Genomic DNA, 24171 nt, shown 5'->3' on the forward strand with positions numbered 1-24171 from the left:
TCCAACCCATGAGTATGGAATGTCTTTCCATTTCTTTGTGTCATCTTCAATTTCTTTCATCAGTGTTTTATAGTTTTCAGAGTGCAAGACTTTCACCTCTTTAGTTAGATTTATTCCTAGGTATCTTATTCTTTTTGGTGTCATTGTAAGTGGGATTGTTTTCTGAATTTTGCTTTCTGATGCTTTATTACTAGTGTATAGGACTGCAACAGATTTCCATACGTTGATTTTGTATCCTGTGACTTTACTGAATTCATGTGTCAGTTCTAGTAGATTTTTGGTGTAGTTTTTAGGGTTTTCTATATATAGCATCAAGCCATCTGCAAATAGAGTTTGCTTTTTCCTAACCAATTTTGAAGCCTTTTATTTCTTTTTGTTGTCTAATTGCTGTGACTAGGAATTCCAGTACTATTTTGAATACAAGTGCTGAGAGTGGACACCCTTGTCTCATTCCTGATCTTAGGGGAAAAGCTCTCAGTCTTAGCTTTCACTATTGAGTATGATGTTGGCTGTGGATTTTTCATTTAAGGACTTTATTGAGATATGTGATATGTTCCCTCTAGACCTACTTTGCAAGGTATGCATATCTTTAATTTTACTTGGTAATGCCAAAGTTTTCACATTCCCACTAATTATATATGAAAGTTGCATTTGCTAGACATTTTGTGATATACTTGATATTGCCATGTTTTCCATTTTAGTCATTCCATTGTGTTTGTAGTAGCATAGAATTGCTGTCATGTTTTTAATATACATATGCCTGTTGTGTAATTACAGTGAATATTTTTTTCTAGGTTTATTGGTTATTTAGATATTCTCTTTAGCGAACTGGTTGTTCCAGTCTTTTGCCAATTTTTCAAAGTTTGTTATTTTGTCTTCTACTTATTGATTATAGGAATTCTTAGTATATTTTGAATACAAAACCTTTATCACACATATGTATTCCAGATTTTGCTTCCCAGTATCTTACTTGATATTTCACTTTAATATTTTAATGAACAGAAATGCTTAATTTTAGTGGAGACCAACTTATAATTTCTTATTTAAATAGCTTTCTGTTTCTGACATTAGAAATTTCTGTCTACATAAAAGTTGTGAAGATACACTTATTCTAGTAGTTTCATTGCTTTTTATTTCACATTTAGATTTCTGATTCTTCTCAAATTAATAATTGTTCATGGTATTCAGAAGCACTAGAGTTGCTGATGACTGAAGATGGCTAACCTCAACTGGCCAAGTCACTCTGTCTATATTTTTTTAGAGTCTCTTTCAGAGTAGGTGTTCTTTGATGAGTATTAACATGTGATATTGCATACTATGGGACCCATAAGTCCATCTATCTGATTCTTCCTAACTTCTCTTTCTCCACTCTATCTTTTCTCTTTCTAGGCTTCTGACCAACCAGCCAAATCATTTATCACTGCCAATAAACTGATATATAATCTTACCTCAGGCTAATTCTCTTTACACATAAGGTCGATGAGCAGATTTAACACTTGTGCTCTGAAATTTTCCTATTATCACTGTCTTGGGAAATTTTCCTATTATCACTGTCTTTCAGAGCCAACTGTGTATGGAGTTAGAACATGGCAACAATCCATTTTTAACTTGTGTTCATATAAAAGTTGGTCGCTCCATGAATCATGTGGCTATGGTGATCTGAGGAATTGATGCTAATGTTGGATGATATGGAGGTCCGAGTTACCAGTTCAATTTACTTGAACCCTCTGGCCTTACTCATGCCCTATCCTGGATGTGCCACAGCTATCTTAACAACAGATTACTATTGGACACACCTATCATTATAATGTACGTCATTGGACAAAACCCAGATTGTGATGGAAAGTTATACTCATATAAACCTTATTTCCCGTGGTCAGTAGGTCCATCTCTATCAAGGTCCATTTTTTTAATGGCACAGCTTTGCCCTAAAGGCATAGCTTTTTATTTTATTTGAGCCTGCCATAAACTCCACCTTCATCTTTTCCAAACACCTCATATAATAGAGCCTGTTTATAGGATCCAAGCATCTTGTCTGCTTAACTCTAGCCTGAACCTCCTACAGAGCTCCCTACTCTGGGTCCCATTCAAAGCTAGCAGCCTTCCATATCACCCAGTATACGGGTAAGATCAATATTTCTAAGTTACAAATATGCATTCTCCAGGACCAAGCATGTGCTTCATTCTTCATTGTGGGATTTTAAAAAATGTAGTAATTTGTTTTTCACTTTGGAGGGGATGTCTCATATCTGAGATAGCATACCTCATATCATAGCATAGCATACCATAGCATATCTCAACATGTCTCAAGACTACATACCTAAAAAATTTACTGATATGGTAGGCTATGAAATATTTATATGGTGTGTCTTTCACCTTTTGGAGTGCAAATGGCCGTGAAGGCATCCAATATATTTGTGACCTCTTAGTCAAGTGGTATGATGAACTTGGTTCTGTAGACATAGTGGGCTGATATTTATCAGCATTTCCAATTGGATCACATCTCCTCAGACTATTTAATGACAGAGGATGCGAGAGTGATCACAGCCATGTAGATGTAGAGTTGTCCATCCCAAGTGGATTCAAATTGCTGCTTCTCTTCTTTTTCTGACATAGGATAGAAAGAACACATTAAATTTTAAAATTAGAAAGTGTGATGGATCCAAATCTGTTCTCTTTTCCAATATTTTTTGACTACTCAGAGTCCCATGAGATTCCATATGCTTTTTAGAAATTTTCCATTTCTCCCCAAAAAAAAATGCCAATGGGATTTTGATAGAGATTGCATTGAATCTGTACATCACTTTGGATAGTATGGACTTAAATAAAAGTAGTTTCCAATACTGTATGAGCACAGAAGGTGTTTCCATTTATTTGTATTGTTTTTTGTTTTTTCAGAAATGGCTTATAGTTTTCAGCATACAAGTCTTTTTTTTTTTTTAAAGATTTTATTTATTTATTTGACAGAAAGAAAGAGAGAACAGAATGCACACAAACAGGGGGAGTAACAGAGGGAGAGAGAGAAGCAGGCTCTTTGCTGAACAGGGAGCCCAATATGGGGCTCTGTCCCAGGACCCTGGGATCATGACCTGAGCTAAAGGCAGATGTTTAACCAGCTGAGCCACTCAGGCACCACCAGAATATAAGTCTGTCACTTGCTTGGTTTAGTTTATTCCAAGTATTTTATCCTTTTTAATATCATAAAAAATGAAATTGTTTTCTTAATTTTCTTTAACTTTGGTCATTGTTAGTGTATAGAAAAGCAACTGATTTTTTGAGTATTGATTTTGTATCCTGCAACTTTTCTGACTAGTTCTAATATGTTTTTTTGTGGAATCTTTAGGGTTTTCTACATATAAGATCATCTCATCTGTGGGGGCACCTGGGTGGCTCAGTCAGTGGGGTGTCTGGCTCTTGATTTCAGCTCAGGTCATTATCTCAGGGTCCTGGGATCAAGCCCCACATTAGGCTCCATGCTCAGTACAGAGTCTGCTTGAGGATTCTCTCCCTCTCCCTATGCCCCTACCCCTACACACACTCTAAAATAAAAAAGTCTTTAAAAAGATTATCACATCTGTGAACAAAGCTAATTATTCTTTTTCAATTTGTATGTGTTTCATTTTTTTCTTGTCTAATTGCTATGCTATAACTTCCAGTATTTTGTTGAATAGAAGTGGAAAAATGGGCATTCTTGCCTATTCCTGACCTTAGGGGGGGAAGTGTTTAGTCTTTCCGCATTGACTATAACATCAGCTGTGAATTTTTCATACATGGATTTTATTATGTTGAGGTAGTTTTCTTCTATCCTAGTTTGTTGATTATTTTTATCAGGAAAGATTGCTGTTTTTTTTAAGATTGCTGAATTTTATCAAAGCTTTTCTGCAACAACTGTGAGGATTATGTGTTTTTTCTCCATTTTATTAATGTGGTATATTGATTGATCTTTATATGCTGAACCATTCATGCATTCCATGAATAAATTTTAATTGTTCATTGTGTATAATCCTTCTATTTATTTTTTTAAAGAGTTTATTTATTTGAGAGAGAGAGAACAAGTGGTTAAGAGGGGCAGAGGGAGAGAAAGAGAGAAGCAGACTCCTTGCTGAGCAGGAAGCCTGATGCGGGGCTGGATCCTAGGACCCAGAGATCATGACCTGAGCTGAAGGTAGATGCTTAACTGACTGAGCCACCAAGGCACCCCATTATAATCCTTTTAATGTGCTGTTTAATCAGGTTTGCTAGAATTTTAAGATTTTTGTCTCAATATTCATCAGAGATATTAGTCTGTAGGTTTCTTGTTATGTCTTTGTCTGGCTTGGGTATTAGGGTAATGCTGGTCTTATCAAATAAATTTAGAAGTGTTCCTTCATCTTCAATGTTTTGAAAGAGTTTGAGAGAATTGGTGTAGTTCTTGAAATATTTGATAGAATTCTCCAGTGAAGCAATCTTGCCCTGAAATTACTTTAATCTCTTCCCTAGATATGTCTGTTCAGATATTTCATTTAAGACTCCACTGGTAGGTTGTATGTTTCTAGAAATTTATCCATTTCTTCTAGGTTATCCAATTCATTGGCATAGAAATTGTTCACAGAAATCTCATAAATCTTATTTCTGCAACATCAGTTGTAACACCTCCTTTTCATTTGTAATTTTAGATACTTGAGTTTTCTCTCTTCTTTTCTTAATTTGTCCAGATACGGGTTTATGAATTTTGTTTATTTCAAAAAACCAACCCTTGTTGACTTTTCCTATTGCTTTTATATTCTCTATTTATCTATACTCTAATATTTATTATTTCCTTCCTTCTGCCTGACTGAATTTAGTTCGTTCTTTTTCTAATTCATTGAGGTGTAAGGTTAGGTTGTTGATTTAAGATATTTCTTCTTGTATAGTAGAACCATTAACTGCTATAAAACTTCCTCTTAATATTGCCTTCATAGAATCCCATAAGTTTTGGTAAGCTTTGTTTTGTATTCATTTGTCTCCAGGTTTTTACTAAGTTCCCTTTTGATTTCTTCTTTGACTCATTGGTTATTTAAGAGTGTATCATTTTCTACATATTTGTGGATTTTCCTGTTTTTCTTCTGCTTTTGGTCTCTAGTTTCATTCCACTATAGTCACAGAAGATACTCTGTATAATTTCAATCTGATATTTGTTGTAACTTGTTATATAACCTAACAGGTGGTTTATCTTAGAAAATGTTCCATTTATGTTTGAGAAGAATGTGTATTCTGCAGTTGATGGTTGGAGTGTTCTGTATATATCTGTTATTTAGTTGGTCTATAACATTAAAACCTCTGTTTCCTTATTGATCATCCATAACTAAAAGTGGGATCTAAAATCTCATATAAGATGGATATACATTTATAATTGCTATATCTTCCTGATGAGTTAACACTTTGATCCTTATTTAATGTCTTTCTTTGTCTCATGTCAATCTTTTTTTCGCTTGTGCTGTCTGATATAAATACAACCACCCCTATTCTCTTTAGATTTCTGTTTATATGAAATTCTTTCACCATCTCACATTTTGCTTATATGTGTCCCTACACCTAATGTGAGTCTTCCATTCAGCCAATCTATAGTCCATTAAATCCCTTTACATTTAAAGTAAATACTAAGAGTGAACTTACTATTGTTATTTGTTAATTTTTTCCGTATCTCTCTTGTTAATCATTTTATATCTTGTATTTTGTTGTTGTTGGTTTTGTGTGTGTGTCCTTTTCCTCTCTTCCTAAAAAAAGAGGGGAGGGAGTAACCATTTTGGAATACACCAAAGTGATCTGTTCTTCCTTAAAAGCTTGCCCACAGGCAAAAATATTTTGCAAGAGCCAAACCTGCTGCAGTTTTATCAACACTTCACCAACTTGGGTGATGGGAAATACCCAGCTCCAACCCCTTTAGCCTTCTACATGAGGGTACGGAAATAGCCAACTCCACTCTAGACCTCAAGTTCCACCTAAGTGGGGGGCAACTGAAAAGAATTGGGGAAGTTCACACTCCATGGGCATAGACTTACAAAAAGACTGAGACTTAATCATAAGATTATTAAACACTGGAAGAGAGAACTCTTCCAAACTCACTTTATGAAACCAGCATTACCTTAATACTAAAGCTAGATAAGGACACTCTAAGAAAAGAGAATTCCAGGCCACTATCCTTGACGAACATACATGCAAAACTCCTCAACAAAATAGTTATCAAACCAAGGGGCGCCTGGGTGGCTCAGTTAGTTAAGGACCTGCCTTTGGCTCAGGTCATGATCCTGGGGTCCTGGGATTGAGCCCCATGTCGGGCGTCCTGCTCAGTAGGGAGTCTGCTTTCCCTCTCCCTCTGCCCCTCTCCCCCCCTGCTGCTCATGTTCTCTCTATTAAATAAATAAACAAAATCTTAAAATAAACAAACCAAGTTCAATAATAACATTGAAAGGATCATACACCATGACCAAGAGGGACCTATTTCAGAAATGCAAATACGATACAACATCCACAAATAAGGCAATGTCATACAGCACATTAACAAAATGAAAGATAAAATATCATATGATCATATCAATAGGTAAGAGAAAAAACACTTGACATGGTTCTATATCCATTTATGATAAAACTCTCAACAAAGCAGGTTTGGGTAGAACCTCAATATAGTAAAGGCCACATATGACAAGCCCACAGCTGACCTAGTGCCCCCCCAAAAAAAAAGAAAAAAAAAAGCTAAAAGCTTTTCCTCTAAGATCAAAACCAGACAAGGATGCCCACTCTTGCTACATTCGTTGAACGTAATATTGGAAGTCCTAGGTACATCAATTAGGCAAGAACAAGACAGAAAGACACCAAAATTGGAAAGGAAGAAGTAAAACTGTCACCGTTTTCAGATGACATAATATTACATATAGAAAACTCTACAAAGACTATCAAAAAATTGTTAGAACTAATAAATTCAGTAAAGTTGCAGGATACAAAATCAAATACAAAATCTTTGTGTTTCTTTACACTAATATTAAAGTATTAGAAAGAGAAATTAAGAAATCAATCCCATTTATAATCACATCAAAAAGAATAAAATACCTATGAATAAATTTAAGGAGGTGGGAGATCTGTTTATTGAATACTACAAACATTAATATGAACAAAATTGAAGACACATATAGAAGATATTTTGTGCTTGTAGATTGGAAGAATTAATTCTGTTAAGATGTCCATACTACTCAAATCAATGTACAGATTCAGTGCAATCCCTATCAAAATTTCAATGGCATTTTTTTTCACAGAAATAGAACAAATAATTCTAAAATTTTTATGGAACTATAAAAGACCGTAAATAGTCAAAGCAATCTTGAGAAAGAATAAAGCTAGAGCCATCGTGCTCCCTGATTTCAAACTATATTACAAAGCTATAGTAATTAAAACAGTATGGTATTGGCATGTCATGAAGATCAGTGGAACAGACTAGAGAGCCCAGAAATTATAGTTAATTAATTCATGACAAATGAGCCAAGAATATACAAAGGGGAAACAGTCTCCCTAATAAATGGTATTAGGAAGACTGGACAGCCATATACAAAAGAATGAAACAGACTATTGTCTTCTACTATTCACAAAAATGAACTCAAAATGCATTAAACTTGAACATTAAGGCCTAAAACTATAGGCTCCTAGAAGAAAACATATGCAGTCAGCTCTTCGACATAGGTCTTGGTGATGACTTTTTGAATCTGAAACCAAAAGCAAAAACAATAAAAGCCAAAACAAATAAGTGGGACTATATAAAACTAATAACCTTCTGCATAGTGAAAAGAACTTCAACAAAATGAAAAGGACACCTAGTGAATAGGGGAAAATATTTGCAAATCAAATATCTGAAAAGAGTTAATATCCAAAATACATAAAGAACTCATACAACTCAATAGTTTTGGATCTAATTTCAAAAACAAAGGAAACAAAGCAAAAACAAATGGGACTACATCATCAAACTAGAAAGACAACCTACTGAATAGGAGAAGGTATTTGCAAATCACATATCTGATAAAGAAGGGATATCCAAAAAAAGTTCCTCAAAATTTAAAAATAGAGCTACCCATATGTCCCAGTAATTCCACTAATAGGTATCTATATGAAGAAAATGAAAACATTAATTTGAAAAAATATATGCACCTCTATGTTCATTGCATTGCAGCAATTATTGCAGCATTATTTACAATAGCCAAGTATGGACTTGTACCCATGATGGATGACTGAACAAAGATGCACAAAAGCATTCATGCATATAATGCAGTACTACTCCGCCGTAAAAAAATAATAAAATCTTGCCATTCACAGCATCATGGCTGCACCTTAAGGGAAATAAGGGAAATGGACCTATGTGATATAAGTCAGACAGAGAAAGACAAATACTGCATGATTTCACTATATGTGGAATCAAAAAACAAAACAAAGAAACAAAACAAAACCCAAACTCATAGATACAGAGAACAGACTAGTGGTTGCCAGAGGGGAGAGAGATGTGAGGTGGTATGTGAAATGGGTAAATGGGGTTAAGAACTGCAAACTTCTAGTTATAAATAAATAAGTCATCAGAATGTAGTATACTGAATGGGGAATATTGTCAATATTATTGTATTAACATTGTAAGGTGACAGATGATAACTAGCCTTATTGTAATGATCACTTTGTAATATATATAAATGTTGAATCACTATTTTGTATACTTGAAACCAATATGATATGTGAATTATACTTCAATAAATTATTTTTTAAAAAGAAAAAGCTAGTTACCCTAAAGACCCAACCAACAAAACTGTTAGAAGTAATAAATTCAGTAAAGTTTCAAGATATAAAATTAATATACAAAAATCAGTTACCTTTCCATGTACTAACAATGAGCTATCCAAACAAACAAACAAACAAAAACAAATTAAGAAAACAATCTTGGTCTAAATAGAAAAAGTAAAATTTTAGGATAAATGTAAGCAGGCAGGTGAAAAATCTTTATAATGAAAATTATGACACAATTGATAAAAGTAATTGAAGAAGAGACAAATAAGTACAGAATGATGATTTTGTTAATGGATTGAAAGAATTAATGCTATAATGTCAATATTACCTAATGCAATTTACAGATTCAATGCCATCCCTATCAAAGTTCAATTTTCATAGAAATATGATAAACAATCCCAAAATTAATGTGAAACCACAAAAGACTGCAAATAGCTGAAGCAGTATTGAGCAAAAAGGACAAAGCTGGAGGGATCACACATCCTGATTTCAAACTACACTACGAATATACAGTAATTGAGATAGCATGTTACCGGCATAAAACAGACATATAGACCAACAGAGGAGAATAAAGAGCTCAGAAATGAACCTGCACATTCACGGTGAATTGTTCCTTGACAAAATGCCAAGAACGCACAATAGGGAGAGGATAGTTTCTTCAATAAATGGTGCTGTGAAAACTAATGGAAGAATGCAGAAAAATGAAACTGGACCCTTTTCTCACTCCATATATAAAAATCAACTTAAAACGGATTAAAGATTTAAATATAAAATCTGAAACTATAAACTACTAGAAATAAAAAACTTTATTGGCACTGGTCTGAGGGATGATTTTTTAAATATGACTCTAAAAGCACAGAAAACAATACATCTGGTAAGAGTTAATATCAAAAATATATTGGGAACTCATACAATTGAAAAGCAAAAAAACCCAAAAAAACCCAAACAAACAAACAAACAAACAAACAAAACAAAAACCAACCCAACCCAAATAACATGATTTTAAAATGCCCAAAGGATCAGAGTAGACTTTTTTCCAAAGACACACAAATGGCCAACAGGTATATAAAAATATGCTCAACATCACAAATCATCAGATAAATGCAAATAAAAACCACAATGAGATATCACCTCGCAGCTGTTAGAATGACTACCATAAAAAATAAAATAAGAATAAAAAACACGAGAGGTAAGTATTGACAAGGACGTAAAGAAAGGGAACCCTTGGGTATTGGTGGGAATTAAATCAGGTCATATACTATAGAAAACCATATAGAGATTGTGGAACAACAGAAAATCTCTTTCATTGTTGGTGGGAACGCAAAATGGTACAGCCACTTTGAAGCAGAATTTGGCTGATTCTTATAAAATTAAACATGATCTTATCGTATGTTCCTGAACCTTATACCCAACTGATTTGAAAACTTATGTCCACACAAAAATGAGCATGTGAGTGTTATTTTATTCACAATTGCCCAAAACTGAAAGCAGCCAAAATGTCCTGTATGTGAGGGAATAAACTCTGGCACATCCACAGAGTTGAATACTCTTCAGCAATAAAAGAGAACAAGCTATCAAGCAATGTAATGGTTGACATGGATAAATCTTAAATCCATATTGTTAAGTGACAGGAGCCAGTCAGAAAAGGCTACATGCTGTAGGATTCCAAGTAGAAGACGTTCGGGGAAAGGCAAAATTAGAGAAATAATAAATAGATCAGTGGTTGTCAGGGCTTTTTAAGGGTAGGAGAATTGAAAGAGTGAAGATTCAAATGATTGCACATCCAAAAGAACAATTTTTAAAGGTTATTTAAACTATCTGTATAATACCTTAATGTTAGCTACAACACTATACATTGAGCCCCCACAGACAGGTCCCCCACTAGGGCCGGTGTTGCGGCTGGTCTGGCCACTGCGGTTCTTACTATGAGGGCAGGATAAGAAACCATTAGGGAACTTGAGGAAACAAGATTTCTTAGCTCTCAGTGGGTACATGGCCCACGCAAGGGTCACACAGTGAGGTCGGGTAAAAAGAGAACAAGCACACCAGCTTGGGTCTCTGCCTTCATTAGGGCCTGGGTGTGAAGTGTCTCGTTTTCTGCATTCGCTCTTTATTAGCCAATCTAAAGCACGGGAGTGGGGAGCTGTGGCTCAGGAAGTGCGAGGTGGGGTCCCCTGAGCAGTTATCTAGCTTGCCCAGGGCTTTCTGAAAGAGGGATCTTCAGGGTGAGGGCAACCTAACTCTTTATCTGGCTGTTTAGTTAGTAGCAAAACCACTTGGGTTGTTTCTGCCTTTTGGCCCTTGTGAATAACACTGCAATGAATACTGGCATACAAGCATCTGAGTGACTGCTGTCAATTCTGGGTATTAACCTAGAATTGCTGGGTCCTATGGTAATTTTATGTTTAGCTCTTTCAGAAACCACCAATCTATTTTCCACAGCTGTTGCACCATTTTACATTCCCACCAGCAAAGCACAAGGTTTCTAAATTCTCCACATCCTCACCATTTGTTATTTTCCACTTTTTAAAATTATTGCCATCCCAGTAGGTGTGAAGTGATATTTAACTGTGGTTTTAATTTGCATTTCTCTGTTGTATATTTTTTACCTGCTTGTTGACCATTTCTTTCTTCTTTGGAGAAATATTCAAGTCCTTTGTCCATTTTTAATATGGTTGTCTTTCTGTTGAGTTGTAATTCTTTATATATTCACCCCTTATCAGATATGCAATTTACAAATATATTTCCCATTCTGTAGGATTTCTTGTTACTTTCTTTTTAAGTAGGCTCCATTCCCAACATGGGGCTTAAATTCAGTCCTGAAATCAAGAGTTGGATGCTCTACTGAGTGAGCCAGACGCCCCTTGTCACTTTCTTGATAATGTCCTTTAATGCACAAAAGTTTTCAATTCTGATGTTCAACTCGTATTTTTTCTTTTGTTGCTCATGCTTTTGTGTCATGTCTAAGAATACATAGGCAAATCCAAGGTCATGAAGAACTACCATGTTTTCTTCTGAGTTTTATGGCTTTAGTTCCTACGTTACTGATCCATTGCGAGATAGTTTTTGCACACGGTGTGGGGGGGGGTCCAATTTCATTCTTTTGCATGCAGAAATCCAGTTACCCAGCACCATCCATTGAAGAGAAATTTCTTTCCCCTTTGAGCTGACATCTTTGTTAAAAACTCAATTGGCCAGGGGTGCCTGGGTGGCTCAGTCGGTTGGGTGGCTACCTTTGGCTCAGGTCATGATCCCAGGGTCCTGAGATCAAGCCCCCCATCAGGCTCCTTGCTCAGCAGGGAGCTTGCTTCTCCCCTGCCTGCCACTTCCTCTGCTTGTGCTTGCTCTCTCCCTCTTTCTGTCAAATAAATAAAATCTTTAAAAAAATAATTGGCCATAGGTATATGGGCTAGACAACTCTTTTGAGTTATAAAGGGAATAGAAAAAGAGAAATGGCAACTACAGCAGGTTTGTTAATGATGGGAATGATCTACAAGAGACGGGGAAACAGTGATGCAGGAAGGGGAGAACTGCTGTCTTAGTAGGGAAGATGAGATGATTATTGAAAATATAGTGCAAGGACTGGCCTGGGGGTATAGAGTCCATCGACAGAACTGGCAGGAAGGTAGAGTAGATCACTATCTAGAACAGATGCTGCTAGGTGAGTAGATACAGTAGTGGTAACTTAGGGAAACAAATCCATCTATCCAGCAAGTGCTTAGTGGTCACCTATTGCTGTGCCAGACCTTGTTCTAGGGATAAATGGCCAATCAAAACACACACGGTCCTGTACTCACAGACCTAGTAAATCCAGGGATAAAACAGAAACATCAAGTACAAGGGACATGTAGAAAAGCTTGAGGAACTGAAAGTGGAGCTGGAATGGGGGCGTTGAGATAATACATTTTAAATGGTTGCTGAGAGGCCACTTAGCTATTGAAGGAGACCTGGATGCTGATTATCTCCCAGGGATAATCTTGGTCAGTAAGCCATATATATAACACCGCTATCAGTAAGTAAAGTCGATATCAAATACTACACATAAAATGAAGGCAACTCTGTCCTCTATAAATGATTAAAGTAATGGATTAAATAATGGAATTTAAATATTCTGAATAGTGTTTCCAGTGATGCATAGTTAACTCTGCTTAATATACCAGTCTATTTTAGAATTAGTCCTGATAATAAACACAGAGTAAGTAGAAAGTCCAATAAAATGATATGAAATGTCACCAGTAACCTTTTATGGAAACTCTATACCCTTGAAAAATTCATAGATTTTAATATGGTTAAAATCCAATGAACACTTAGAGGTATTAGAGAAGGAAATGAACATAAGGATTGTCTTTATCAGTGGGCGTAAGGGAGTATTTGTCTCGTGCGTCATCCTAGCATTTTTGTGCCCCAGAGGGTCTAGTTGAGAAGACATGTCACCCTCACAGTGGTAGAGGCTTCATGGGCTCTTTAATTTGATCTAATCCAGCCCCCAAATCTGCTCCTACTGATCAGTCAAAAGCCACCTCTATCTATCCCTCAATTCTCAGAAGAATCCTAGAACATGTGAGATAGTCTAAAGAGCCAGTCTCTTTATAGGCTGAAGAAGGGTCCTGGAGATACTATTTCTGAACTCCTTTGAGTATATTAGGTCAGAAACATCCAAGTCTTCAAGGAGACAGGCAATAAACAAAAGATAAACAAAAGATAACCTAGTCAATGTTGTCCCTCAAATTCTAGTAGACAACAGAAGGAAAAGGGGCCAATTGCAGGTTAAACTCGCTGACCATGTGACTTTTTAAAGTAGTATGATGACCGGCTCCTGTGGTTCTAGGTCTGATCTGGGCATCTTTATCAAATAAACTTGCAGGGGCGCCTGGGTGGCACAGTGGTTAAGTGTCTGCCTTCAGCTCAGGGCGTGATCCCGGCGTTATGGGATCGAGCCCCACATCAGGCTCCTCCGCTATGAGCCTGCTTCTTCCTCTCCCACTCCCCCTGCTTGTGTTCCCTCTCTCGCTGGCTGTCTCTCTCTCTGTCAAATAAATAAAATCTTTAAAAATAAATAAATAAAATAAACTTGCAAAGTTGTATGTTGCAGAAAATAAGAAAACTTCGTAAGATGGCCGAGAGTTATTGCAACAAATTGCCGCTAGTGACATCTGACATTCACCAAATTCTTCATGAATGATACATTTTGTAAATTCTCATAAGAGTTTGAATGAAAAATTTTTTTTTTTTTTTTTTTTTTTTTTTTACTTTCAGGACACTTATTTTTTGGAAAGTGTTTCATTGGAGGTCAAAATATGCTGTCACTAGGAAAATAAATATTTCAGTGACAAATTTCTATGTGGCTTCAATCAAAGTTATTGTAAATTGTAATATAAAATCTAAAAATTCACCATATTTCAGCCTCAAGGACATATATGTCAGGAAAAAATACGTATACATAGAACAGTGACTTTGTTCCTATAATATTAAAAACCTCATAATAAAAGCAAAGTTCTGGTGCAGAAATCTATAATTCAATTCAATAGATTATGCCTAAGGCATAAGGAAAAGACTTGAGCCAAGCAGAAGTGCAGGTGGTAGGAAAGAAAATGAACAAGATAGTTCTTTCATGAAGCTTACAAACTAGTAAAATGAGTAATTCTAAACTGGAAAATGATTTAGTCTAAGCTAGGAAATACAAATAAGTGGAGTAAGTACAATAGGGCACCAATTTTTAAAAATGGGAGGGTACCGCAATTGTAAAGTTGAAAGTTTTAACACAGTCCTCCCCCCCACATCTTTCTGACACTTGCTGTATGCTCTAGGAAGGATTATAGGTCTTCTAATATGCTTTACACAAGTATGTTTTATAGGCGTACATACTTTCTAACAAACCAAAGCCAAATGAAAATCAAATCTCCTTAGAAAAGTAACAGGGGCGCCTATGGTGCAGTTGGTGGAGGGTCCCAGTCTTGGTTTTGGCTCAGGTCAGGATCTCAGAGTCGTGGGATTGAGCCCCACGCTTAGCGAGGAGTCTGCTTGTGATTCTCTCCCTCTCTGCCCCTCCTGCTCTGTGCGCTCTCAATAAATAAAGCATGCGCCCTCAAATAAATAAATACATAGTAAAAAAAAAAAAAAAAGAAAAGAAAAGAAAGAAAAGTAACAATCCTGTCTGGATCTTAAATGACAATTTCCAGCTTTGTAGCTACCAGTTCTAAGACACTCACAGAGTTAATCCTGTTTGATGCAGGGATGAAAGCCTTTGCCCACCGCAGGGCGTAGGGAGGGAGTGGTGTGGAGGAGGGCTGAGGATTTATCCAATATTATTTAAAGAGCCCAAAGACAGTCTGCAAAATCTATTTGATCATACCACTTTCCCTGTGTCGCTGGCACATCTTCTTTTCTTTTTTAAGAAATGTATTTTACCTTCTTAAGTGAAATACCCATTAACCAGAAATATTTTTTGTCAGCCTAAGCTATAAAAATGTCATGTGCAGAAATGGACAAAACAGAGCGAAAACACCCAATTTACATATTTTCGGCATATTTATTTAATAAATAACTTCAGTAAACAGCATGTAAAAAGTGAACTGTTAAAATTAAAAGGCACTTAACACAAGAATGTGACTAGGATGAAACAAAAACGGGCAAACAGTGAGAAGGGAATATACAGTGGGTATGTTAGAGCGCGGGCTGAAGGGGGACGTGCACACGTGAGGGCTGTGACCTACGCCAAAGGACAACTTCACATGTTCATTAAAAAGGCAAATTTACAGCTGAAATGTCAAAGAAAAAGTACTGGTAAAAAAAAGTCTTACCCCCAAATTGCAAACAAATACACTAAATGATTAGAAGAGGTGATAAAAAGCACCAGGCTTTAAACAAAATACAACGAATAAAATAAATTCACCCAAAGGTCCTCAATTCAGCAAATATTATGTAAATTAAGGCCGTTATGTAAATGATGCTAAATTAAGGACTTTTTTGCAGAAAATTTCCCGATACTTTTATCCAAGTCTTGAATTTCTAAAGAGAAGGCAAAGAGTTACCAAGATTAAATAACTCTTAAAATGGCACACAGGTTTTAAAGCTATGTTTTCCCTTCCTAACTTTATTTTTCCCACGGCCTCCGTAGATCACATATTTCAAAACTATTTTACACCAGTAACTGCCAATATACCCAATCTTTCAGATATGTCATCAGTCTTGTCTAATAGGCGAAGAGAAAAATAACAAATTCAAAACAATTCTAAACTAGCTACGTAGGACATTTACTTTGGATTCTGAGGAACTAAAACCTGACATATCTGTAAAGCTAAAAATCAATTTTAATACTTGATTAATAGAAACTCTCAGCATACTCATTACTTTAACTACTGCCCTTTCAATCACTCTAGAAATATCACTTAATCCAGTAAGAGGCTGATTTCAATAGTCCAGGAGGAAAAGGTCAAAAAGGCACAATGTGACCTTAGCTGATGAGGATAACCATCCTGTCTCAAGTTTTTTGTCAGTCCCTGGCATTGATTATAACATTATTTTCAAAATAATAAAAAAAAAATTTAAATTATACATATTGTACATTTTCAAAAACTGCACATGAGAGAAACCATGGTGATATTGCCCTAAAGCTACCTTACTGTGACTATGAAAATTACTACTCTGAATTCAGTGTCGTGAATCCGCAAGGGTGGTGCTCATTTTCCCTCGTACTTCGGATTGACAACAGTTGTCACGGCACTCTTATAGATAGGATTTTCACCCTAAAAAAAAAAAAGTGAGAAAAATTATCACTCTACTAAAATCATGTAGTATTATTTTATAAGACAATATTAAAAATGGTCATTTTCAGAAGTTGTTTCCATTCTTATCTGTCCAGATATCACACCCAATTTTTTAAAAAGGCATTCATAGAAGTTTACACAGAAATGAAACATGAAAGCTTTGCTCTTCAAGTCGAACGACAACGCTGTCATCCGGCATTATTTCAGTCTTGAGTCCTCTCCATGCGGCAGGACGGATTGAAGAGCGTCCTCCACAGCAGAGAATGTGCAGTGATGGCTTCTCTCCTTTACGCTAGTTTTGAATGCCTCTGTAAAGAAGAATTCACCCTTCTGCCATGAACTGCCTGATCCTTAACGCTTTATTGTGGTTAAGAAGGTTCCCGGTAATCACTGGGACTCCTTACTCTCATCTCTGGGAGGGACGCAGCGTCCCGAGGCTCTTCCGCCACAGACGTTACTGCTACAGAGAGTTCTGGGGTAAGGTGGTCACAGGACGGCTGAGAGCGCTGTGCCTCCTCGAGGCGTCACAGAGCCAAATTTGCTTAGAATGTTAACAAAAGTAATACCATTCTTCATAAAATAATTGTTATTCTTCGATATCATACTGGTGAAATGTTTTATTTTTATTGCAATACTAAATTTTAGTAAAGAGTACTGAAGTCAAGCCCAGTAAGTATACAGGCATTGATGTTTTAAGCAGGCAAAGAACACCCACCCCCACACTACCATTTTCTTAAAAAAACCCAAAAAACTCTTAACCTAAGCGATCCATTTACATATCTACTGTAGCATTTTCTTTCTCCTATCCTTATAAACTGAAAAAGTAGGCTTGAAAGCCAACTGAGAAGTACAGCCAAATAATCCTCTTTCAGAGGAAATTACAGTGAGCAAAAATCAATAAGTGTTAAATAAAAACTTAAAACATTATGTTTCTGGGCAAAAATTAAGACTTTGAAATGCTGTTTGGTTTTATATTGTACCATAGAGCTATTTGTGTTGATTTTTAAAAATATTTATAAAGAAAGCATCTAAACAGTCATTTTTGCTTTCAAATTTTATTTACACTTCACTGCAGATTATATTTGGATATGGCTTTTATTGCCACAATTTTTTGTCCTCTAGGAGGGTCCAGTCTGGTGATGACAAACACGCAAGAAGGGGAAGGAACTCCGATACAGCACGCAATAGAACTATGCACTCAGTATGGAAGTGAAAGAAAAAAGGGACTTGAGAAGATCAGGGCTATTTTCACAGAGAAACTGACTAGAGATAAAATATTAAAAGATAAACAGAAACACATGCAAAGTCAAAGTTCATATGCAAAGTCAAGGTCTAGGGAAACGAACGACACATTTGTGTAGAAATATATACGGTTTAGAAGTTTTTAAGAGTGTACATGTGAGTGTGAGTATATGTTTTGAGGTGTGAGCAAGGGAGAGGAGATAAGAAAGTGCTAAATCCTAAAGGTCCTGTTTGTCATGCTAAAAAAAGACTGAGTTCTATCCCATAGATGGGAAATCACTGAGGAAAAGTATGGCGTGTAAAGCTGGGTGGTCCTGAAACACACCACATAAACCACTACAACAACTTCAGATCCACAGTTAGTCTGAATTCCTATTAAGACAGGACAATATGCCTTAGCCCGAGCCCAACCCCGCCCCACAAAATACAACTTGACCAGTCATTTCAGAAACATGGAACTCAGGATCCTTCAGGGACAAACATTATAATATCTGGATGATAAAAAAATATACAGGGTATCAATTTCCTATCTCTTATCCAATTGAAGCTAATACATTATTACACAGACATTACAGCAGACATTTCACAATGGAGACAGGAAACTGGATCCTGGCAACTACATTCTTAGCAAGTTATATAGTACAAGTAAGTTATACTCTATTTCCATCTTCCTATTCAGCATATGAGGCTAGAACTAGATTCTTCCAAATACACTGAGAAAGCAAATCACCATTTTTCTTTAAAACAGTACATTAGATCAATCTAACATTTCTTACTTAAGAATTATAAGGAAGGTAAACACATACACAAAACCAAAACAAAAAACCCCCCCAAAACAAAAAAATACCCAAATTATTGATGAGTCCAAAGTACATAAGACAGAAACTTACCTTTGGAGAAAAGTCTGCCTTTTCATATACACAAACATTTATGTATTTATTATTACATCCAAACAAAGTTTAACATGCAAGGTTAGAGGTAAAGTTAAACTATCTGTGTCAGGCATCATTTTAAATGGAGGTAAACTAAAATAAACCAGATTAGTTTCCATGGTTCAGAGTGCAACCCCACATCTTGAGAAAAAAAATCAAAAGCATATTTAAATCAAGAGAATAGGGTTATATTCAGAAGTGAAGTCCTCTGTACTCCGTAAAATGTCATCTTTGTTCGCACACTGAACTGACTGACAGAATCATCTCTGTAATAGAACATATTAGATATACAATATACAACTGTGAGAGATTAGGAATCTACATTTAAATTTGTATAACAGCATGGAAGATAGACAATTTTTTAATCCACTTTAAAATTATAAAGTTCATAATTTGATTTTTTAAATGTACCTACATAGTAGTCTCACGCAGTAATTACGGCACCTGCTCATTATCTGAAATATGTTAATGACATGATTCACTCATTGGCAAACCCTGGTCCCATATCAGTAAAGTGTTTCACAAGCTGTAATTTATTTTCATTTCGTGATGCTCATTCATTAATTTCTATTGTTTATTTCTACTTTAATTTTTCATGAGAAAACACTTCAAAATAACCTGTAGCTATGAATTCACCAAGATTTCACTAATGAATAATAAAATTTTAACCAAACTTTTACCTCTTGAGTTATCCAAAAGGCTTATTTTGGGTGAAGAAATAACATTTTAGCCAAAAATTAATGATATAACCATTAAGTCTCACTATTACTGACAATTTCCTTCAAAGTACAATTTAATGTGTAGTGAAGGTGGAAATTACACCTTTTAATAGGATTCACAGAAATTTATCTCATTTGCAAAGTAACCAAATGGAATTGTCAATATTTGACTGTTTCTGATCTACCCCCCCCACACTAAAAAGGGAAGAAAGAAAGAAAGAAAAAATTGAGCATATCAGTTTCCTTCTAAAAATACTCTGTGGAAAGGATCAGGAAAGAGAAGAACACAAGTCTAAACTAATACAAAAATGTACCAGCCTACCCATATATGAAAGTGACTGTAATCTTCTGCCATCAAATTTAATTTTGCCATTGCAAAAGTCTTAAAATCTGCTTAGAAATAAAAGAAAATTTGACAAGTGATGGTTTCTAATATTATTGGGCCTTCCTACCTCTTAAAAATATTAAGCATTCCTGTATTTTCAGGACACTCTCAGTAAATAAGCAAAAAAAACAGCGTTGGTTTCTATGTCACAGGTGGCACGTCTGTTACAATGCTTGTGCAATGCAGTTACTCTGTTACTCTGTTACTACGCGTGTCAAAAAGCTGTCATTCCTGTAAAGAATGATCCACGTCTTCTGAACTAGTTAGCAGAGCCTGGTGAAGACGAGTGACTGCTGCCGGTGCACTGTTGTGGGCAGGAACACAGACCCCAGAGTCCACTGCCTGGGTCCTAACCTGAGCCCTTCGGCTGACTAGTCGTGGTGAACCTGGTCAAGTTACCTCACCCTTCTGTGCCTCAGTTTTCCAATATGTGAAATTAAACAAAAACAGTCCTTGGGAAAGGAAAGAGGAATTCTGGATCACCAGCCAGGAGAATCTGTTCTTATAACCTTTTAAATCAGTTTAAGGGCCTTCCATGATTATATTAAAATATGCTAGAAGCATTTCATGAAAATTCAGATACAAGGAAATCCTGACCACTACTAACAAAAGAAAAAATAATAAATTTGTCATTCAGGTAAAACATACATTCACCAAAATAGATTACCCCAGCTTAGTGAATAGGATAAGCAACCTTATTACAACTGTGACGTTTTCAACTAAATGTTTATTTAAAACTGTAAACAGGACTTTCTCTTTAAAGTCTATGTTGTCTTTTTTTTTTTAAAAGTTCAGTGTTAGATTTGAATATTAGAATCACTCAATGACCAGAACATATATATATATATACACACACATATATACATATACGTGTATATATATATATATATAAAAAGGTCTTCTGGTTTTTAATGGAATTTCATTCGATTTAAATCAAGAATTAAAGAATCTCCAAATAGTTCCAGAACCAATAACAATAATACTGTAGTTGCATATTATACAAATGTTTCACCAGGTTGCATTTATTCTATTTTGCAATTTAGATTTCACTTCTACTTTTTACTATTTCACCCTAAAATCTACACGTAGTGATGCATATGTAAGGATAATGCCATCCACAGCGCAGGAGCGTAGTGAAGATTATAAGTGACAGGCTGATCTCACGTAACGCAGCTCATTAGCAGACACCGACACCCACACCCACACAACGGAGGTTATTCGAGGCTCCCTGTTAAAGACGCGACAACTAAGCTCTGAACAGCGAAGTGGCTCAGTGCTGCTGAAGGGCTGGGATCTGACCAGAGGTCTGTCTGACCACAAAGCATATCCTCTTTTTACTGCAACCCAGCTGCTGCTTCTGTACCATAAAGCTTGTTTTAAAGCTCTTCAAAACACTAACTCTAAATTAACACACACACCAAAAAAAGCCACAATATAGCCGTATAAATAAAGCCAGACTTTAAAAAAAACAGCAGCAGTGATAAAGCACACGCAGTGCAGTAAAAAAGAATAAAAGTTCACATGCAAAGACAGAAAATGAAAGAAAATACGAACGGCAACTTAGAGACCAGCTTTACGTCCATAGTTTGGATTCTTGAAATTATTAATAGGACTCTTGTAAATCGGATTTTCTTGCTAAAGTAAAAGAAATAGTTTCTAATGATTTCATCAGAAAAAAATCAACATGTATAGTGTTTAACCACTGTAAGAGAATTTTCACTACTTTATAAATTTTACTTTTATAGTTCTGAATATCATTATTTAAAAAAAAAAAAAACCCAAACTGCAGTAAAATGCAAATGACTAAAATTCATTTATAATCTCAAATTACCGAAGACCGCCTTCTTGTGTCAAAAGATAAACACATGAAGGCCAACATTTGGCCACCCCACCCTCAGACTTCATATTTCAAAGCACATTATATGCTAGCACAACATTTCACTCACTTTCAGCTTTTAAAAATTTTTACAAAGTTTACTGAGTTATAATTTGCAGAAAGTTAAATATACGTCTTTTAAGTATAGAGTTGTACATACATACCCACAAACCAGTTCATCCCAAGAAGATCCCTCGTGCCCTCTCCCCCCACTCCAGCCTGACTTAGTTCTGCCCCTACAGTTCTGCCTTTTCCAGAATGTCAGACAAGTGGAATTGTATAATGCATGGCCTTTTGAGTCTGGCTGCTTTCGATTGCAAAAAAAGGAGAGAGGTTCAGAAAAGCTTTCCACTGAGTATCTTGCTACACAGACAACATTATTTAGAATTCTATTTTATATGAGATGAAAAGGCAGAAGAGGAGATTTAAGATCAAAATTCAGAAATAAAAACACTGACCACAGTGTCCAGAAGATACTTTCTTATAATGTTTTGTTTTAATAGGATATATTTAAGATGTTTTCTGTTTTTCACTAAATGCAAGTTCTCTGAATGATGAACTTCTGGGGAAATAAAATACTTAAAGAGGACTTTAATAATCAATTTTAAAGTTAATAGACAAGTCTTAGAAATGTTACATTTACTTTGTAAACCTCCTTATGTTTTAGATGTTCTGCAACTTACCGTGTCCCATTTGGCATTCATTTTTTCCTTTTCGAATTTGGCAAATTCCCTTCTGTCATGAATTATCATTAAAAGCTTCCAAATCAGCAGCAATGCAAGGCCAATAAGAACAATTCCAGCAACCACACCAGCTACAATTGGAATGATGTCTGGACCAGTGGGGCACTCTGTAAAGTAAAAAGGAAAGAATGAGCACATAAGATTGATATACGCAAAGTAGGGCCAAAACTACAAAGACCTGGTTAGTCTCTTATCAAAAACATATAGGAATAAAACCCCAAGATAAGTAAATGTAAAGAATTCCAAAGAATCTATAAAAAAGATACTAGAACTAACAAGTGACCTTACAAGGCCATAGGATACATCATCAATAAACAAAAATGATAGGTATTTCTATATATTACACAGAAGTTTATTTCTACATATTAGAAATTGAAATTTAGAAAACAGTACCTTCTACAACAGCATCAAAAATCATGAAATATTTATGTACACATTCAACAAAATACGCACAAGATTCGCATGTGAAAATTACTAAGCACTGATGAAAGAAATCAAAGACCTGAATAAATTAATGTTAAGATGTCAATGCTCCCCCAATCTGATCTACATAAACTCAATGCAATCCCAATCAAAATCCTGGCAGGAGTTTTGTGGATATCAGCAAGTTAATTCTCAATGTACAAGTAAGGCAGAGAACTAGGAAAGTGTTTCAAAAACATTTTGGAAAAGAACAAAGTTAGACATACCACATTACCAGATTACAAGACTAGCTATAAAGTGACAGTAATTGAGATAGAGTGGTATATTGGCTAAAGGTCAGATGCACAGATTAATGGAACAGAATAAAGGATTAGAAATAGGCCAGCATACATAAGATTATCGGATTTTTCAACAAAGGTAGAGAAGGGTCAGTCTTTCCAACAAATGGTGCTAGAATTACTAGAAATCCATATGCAAAAAACTGAATCTCACTCCATATACTAAGATTAATTCAAAATGGGTTATAGACCTAAATGGAAAACCAGAAACTATAAACCTTTGAGAAGAAAACACAGGAGAAAAATCCTGTTCTTAAGAACCTGAGTTAGGCAAGGAGTGCTAGATATAATAGTAAAAGCAAGATCCATAAAGAAAAACTTGGCAAATTGTAGTTCATCAAAATTAAAGCTTCTGGTCTTTTAAAAAACACTGTTAAAAAGGTGAAAAAGATAAGGAAGCAGAAACTGGGAAACAATATTTGCCAAACACATACCTGGAAATACAAAACAATATAGAGGCTTCAAAAACAGTTTGGCTATTTCTTACAAAGTTAAATATATGCTCACCATATGCCCCCAAATCCATTCCTACCATATATCCAAAAGAGATGAAAACTTATATTCCCACAAAAACCTATACACAAATGTAGAAAATTTCAAAGAATATACAAAAAAGTGCCTATAAAAATCAAAATAAAAAATGTTTCATCTTCTGAGGAGCTAACAAATTCATGTTTTATAATACCCTTTAACAAATTATCTTTCCTGGTGGTACCCAAACCTAAATCAAGCTCAAACTTAAGGATCATCAATAATGATCTAAGTACCAGTGAATTCCTGGTTAAGTAAGTGTCAGGCTGAGACTTTGATATGGATTCACGCATTTAGTCTTCAAACTCTCCACTCATAACACTTAAGACTTACTTTCTCTTTTCCTTATTTCTTATGTAGTTAAGAATACTATTTTAAGCTTTGAGATTAAAAATTGCCTAACTTGAACCTAAAATAATCCAGCTGAAGGCCATTACTGCGTGT

General features: G+C 35.5%; 1 protein-coding gene across 2 annotated transcripts in view; it reads right to left on the reverse strand.

Moving 5' to 3' along the window:
* Positions 1-15281: 15281 nt before the first annotated feature.
* ITGB1 (integrin subunit beta 1) overlaps positions 15282-24171 on the reverse strand; it is a 43127-nt gene continuing 34237 nt past the window's right edge. For both annotated transcript variants that reach the window (XM_034643422.1, XM_034643423.1), the window contains 2 exons: positions 22376-22542; positions 15282-16517 (listed from right to left, as the gene is read on the reverse strand). In XM_034643422.1, coding sequence (XP_034499313.1) covers positions 16452-16517; positions 22376-22542 — 233 coding nt within the window. In that variant the 3' untranslated portion in view covers positions 15282-16451. The remainder of the gene's footprint in view (positions 16518-22375; positions 22543-24171) is intronic.

The sequence above is a fragment of the Ailuropoda melanoleuca genome, chromosome 15 (assembly GCF_002007445.2).
Source record: "Ailuropoda melanoleuca isolate Jingjing chromosome 15, ASM200744v2, whole genome shotgun sequence".
Classification (NCBI taxonomy): domain Eukaryota; kingdom Metazoa; phylum Chordata; class Mammalia; order Carnivora; family Ursidae; genus Ailuropoda; species Ailuropoda melanoleuca.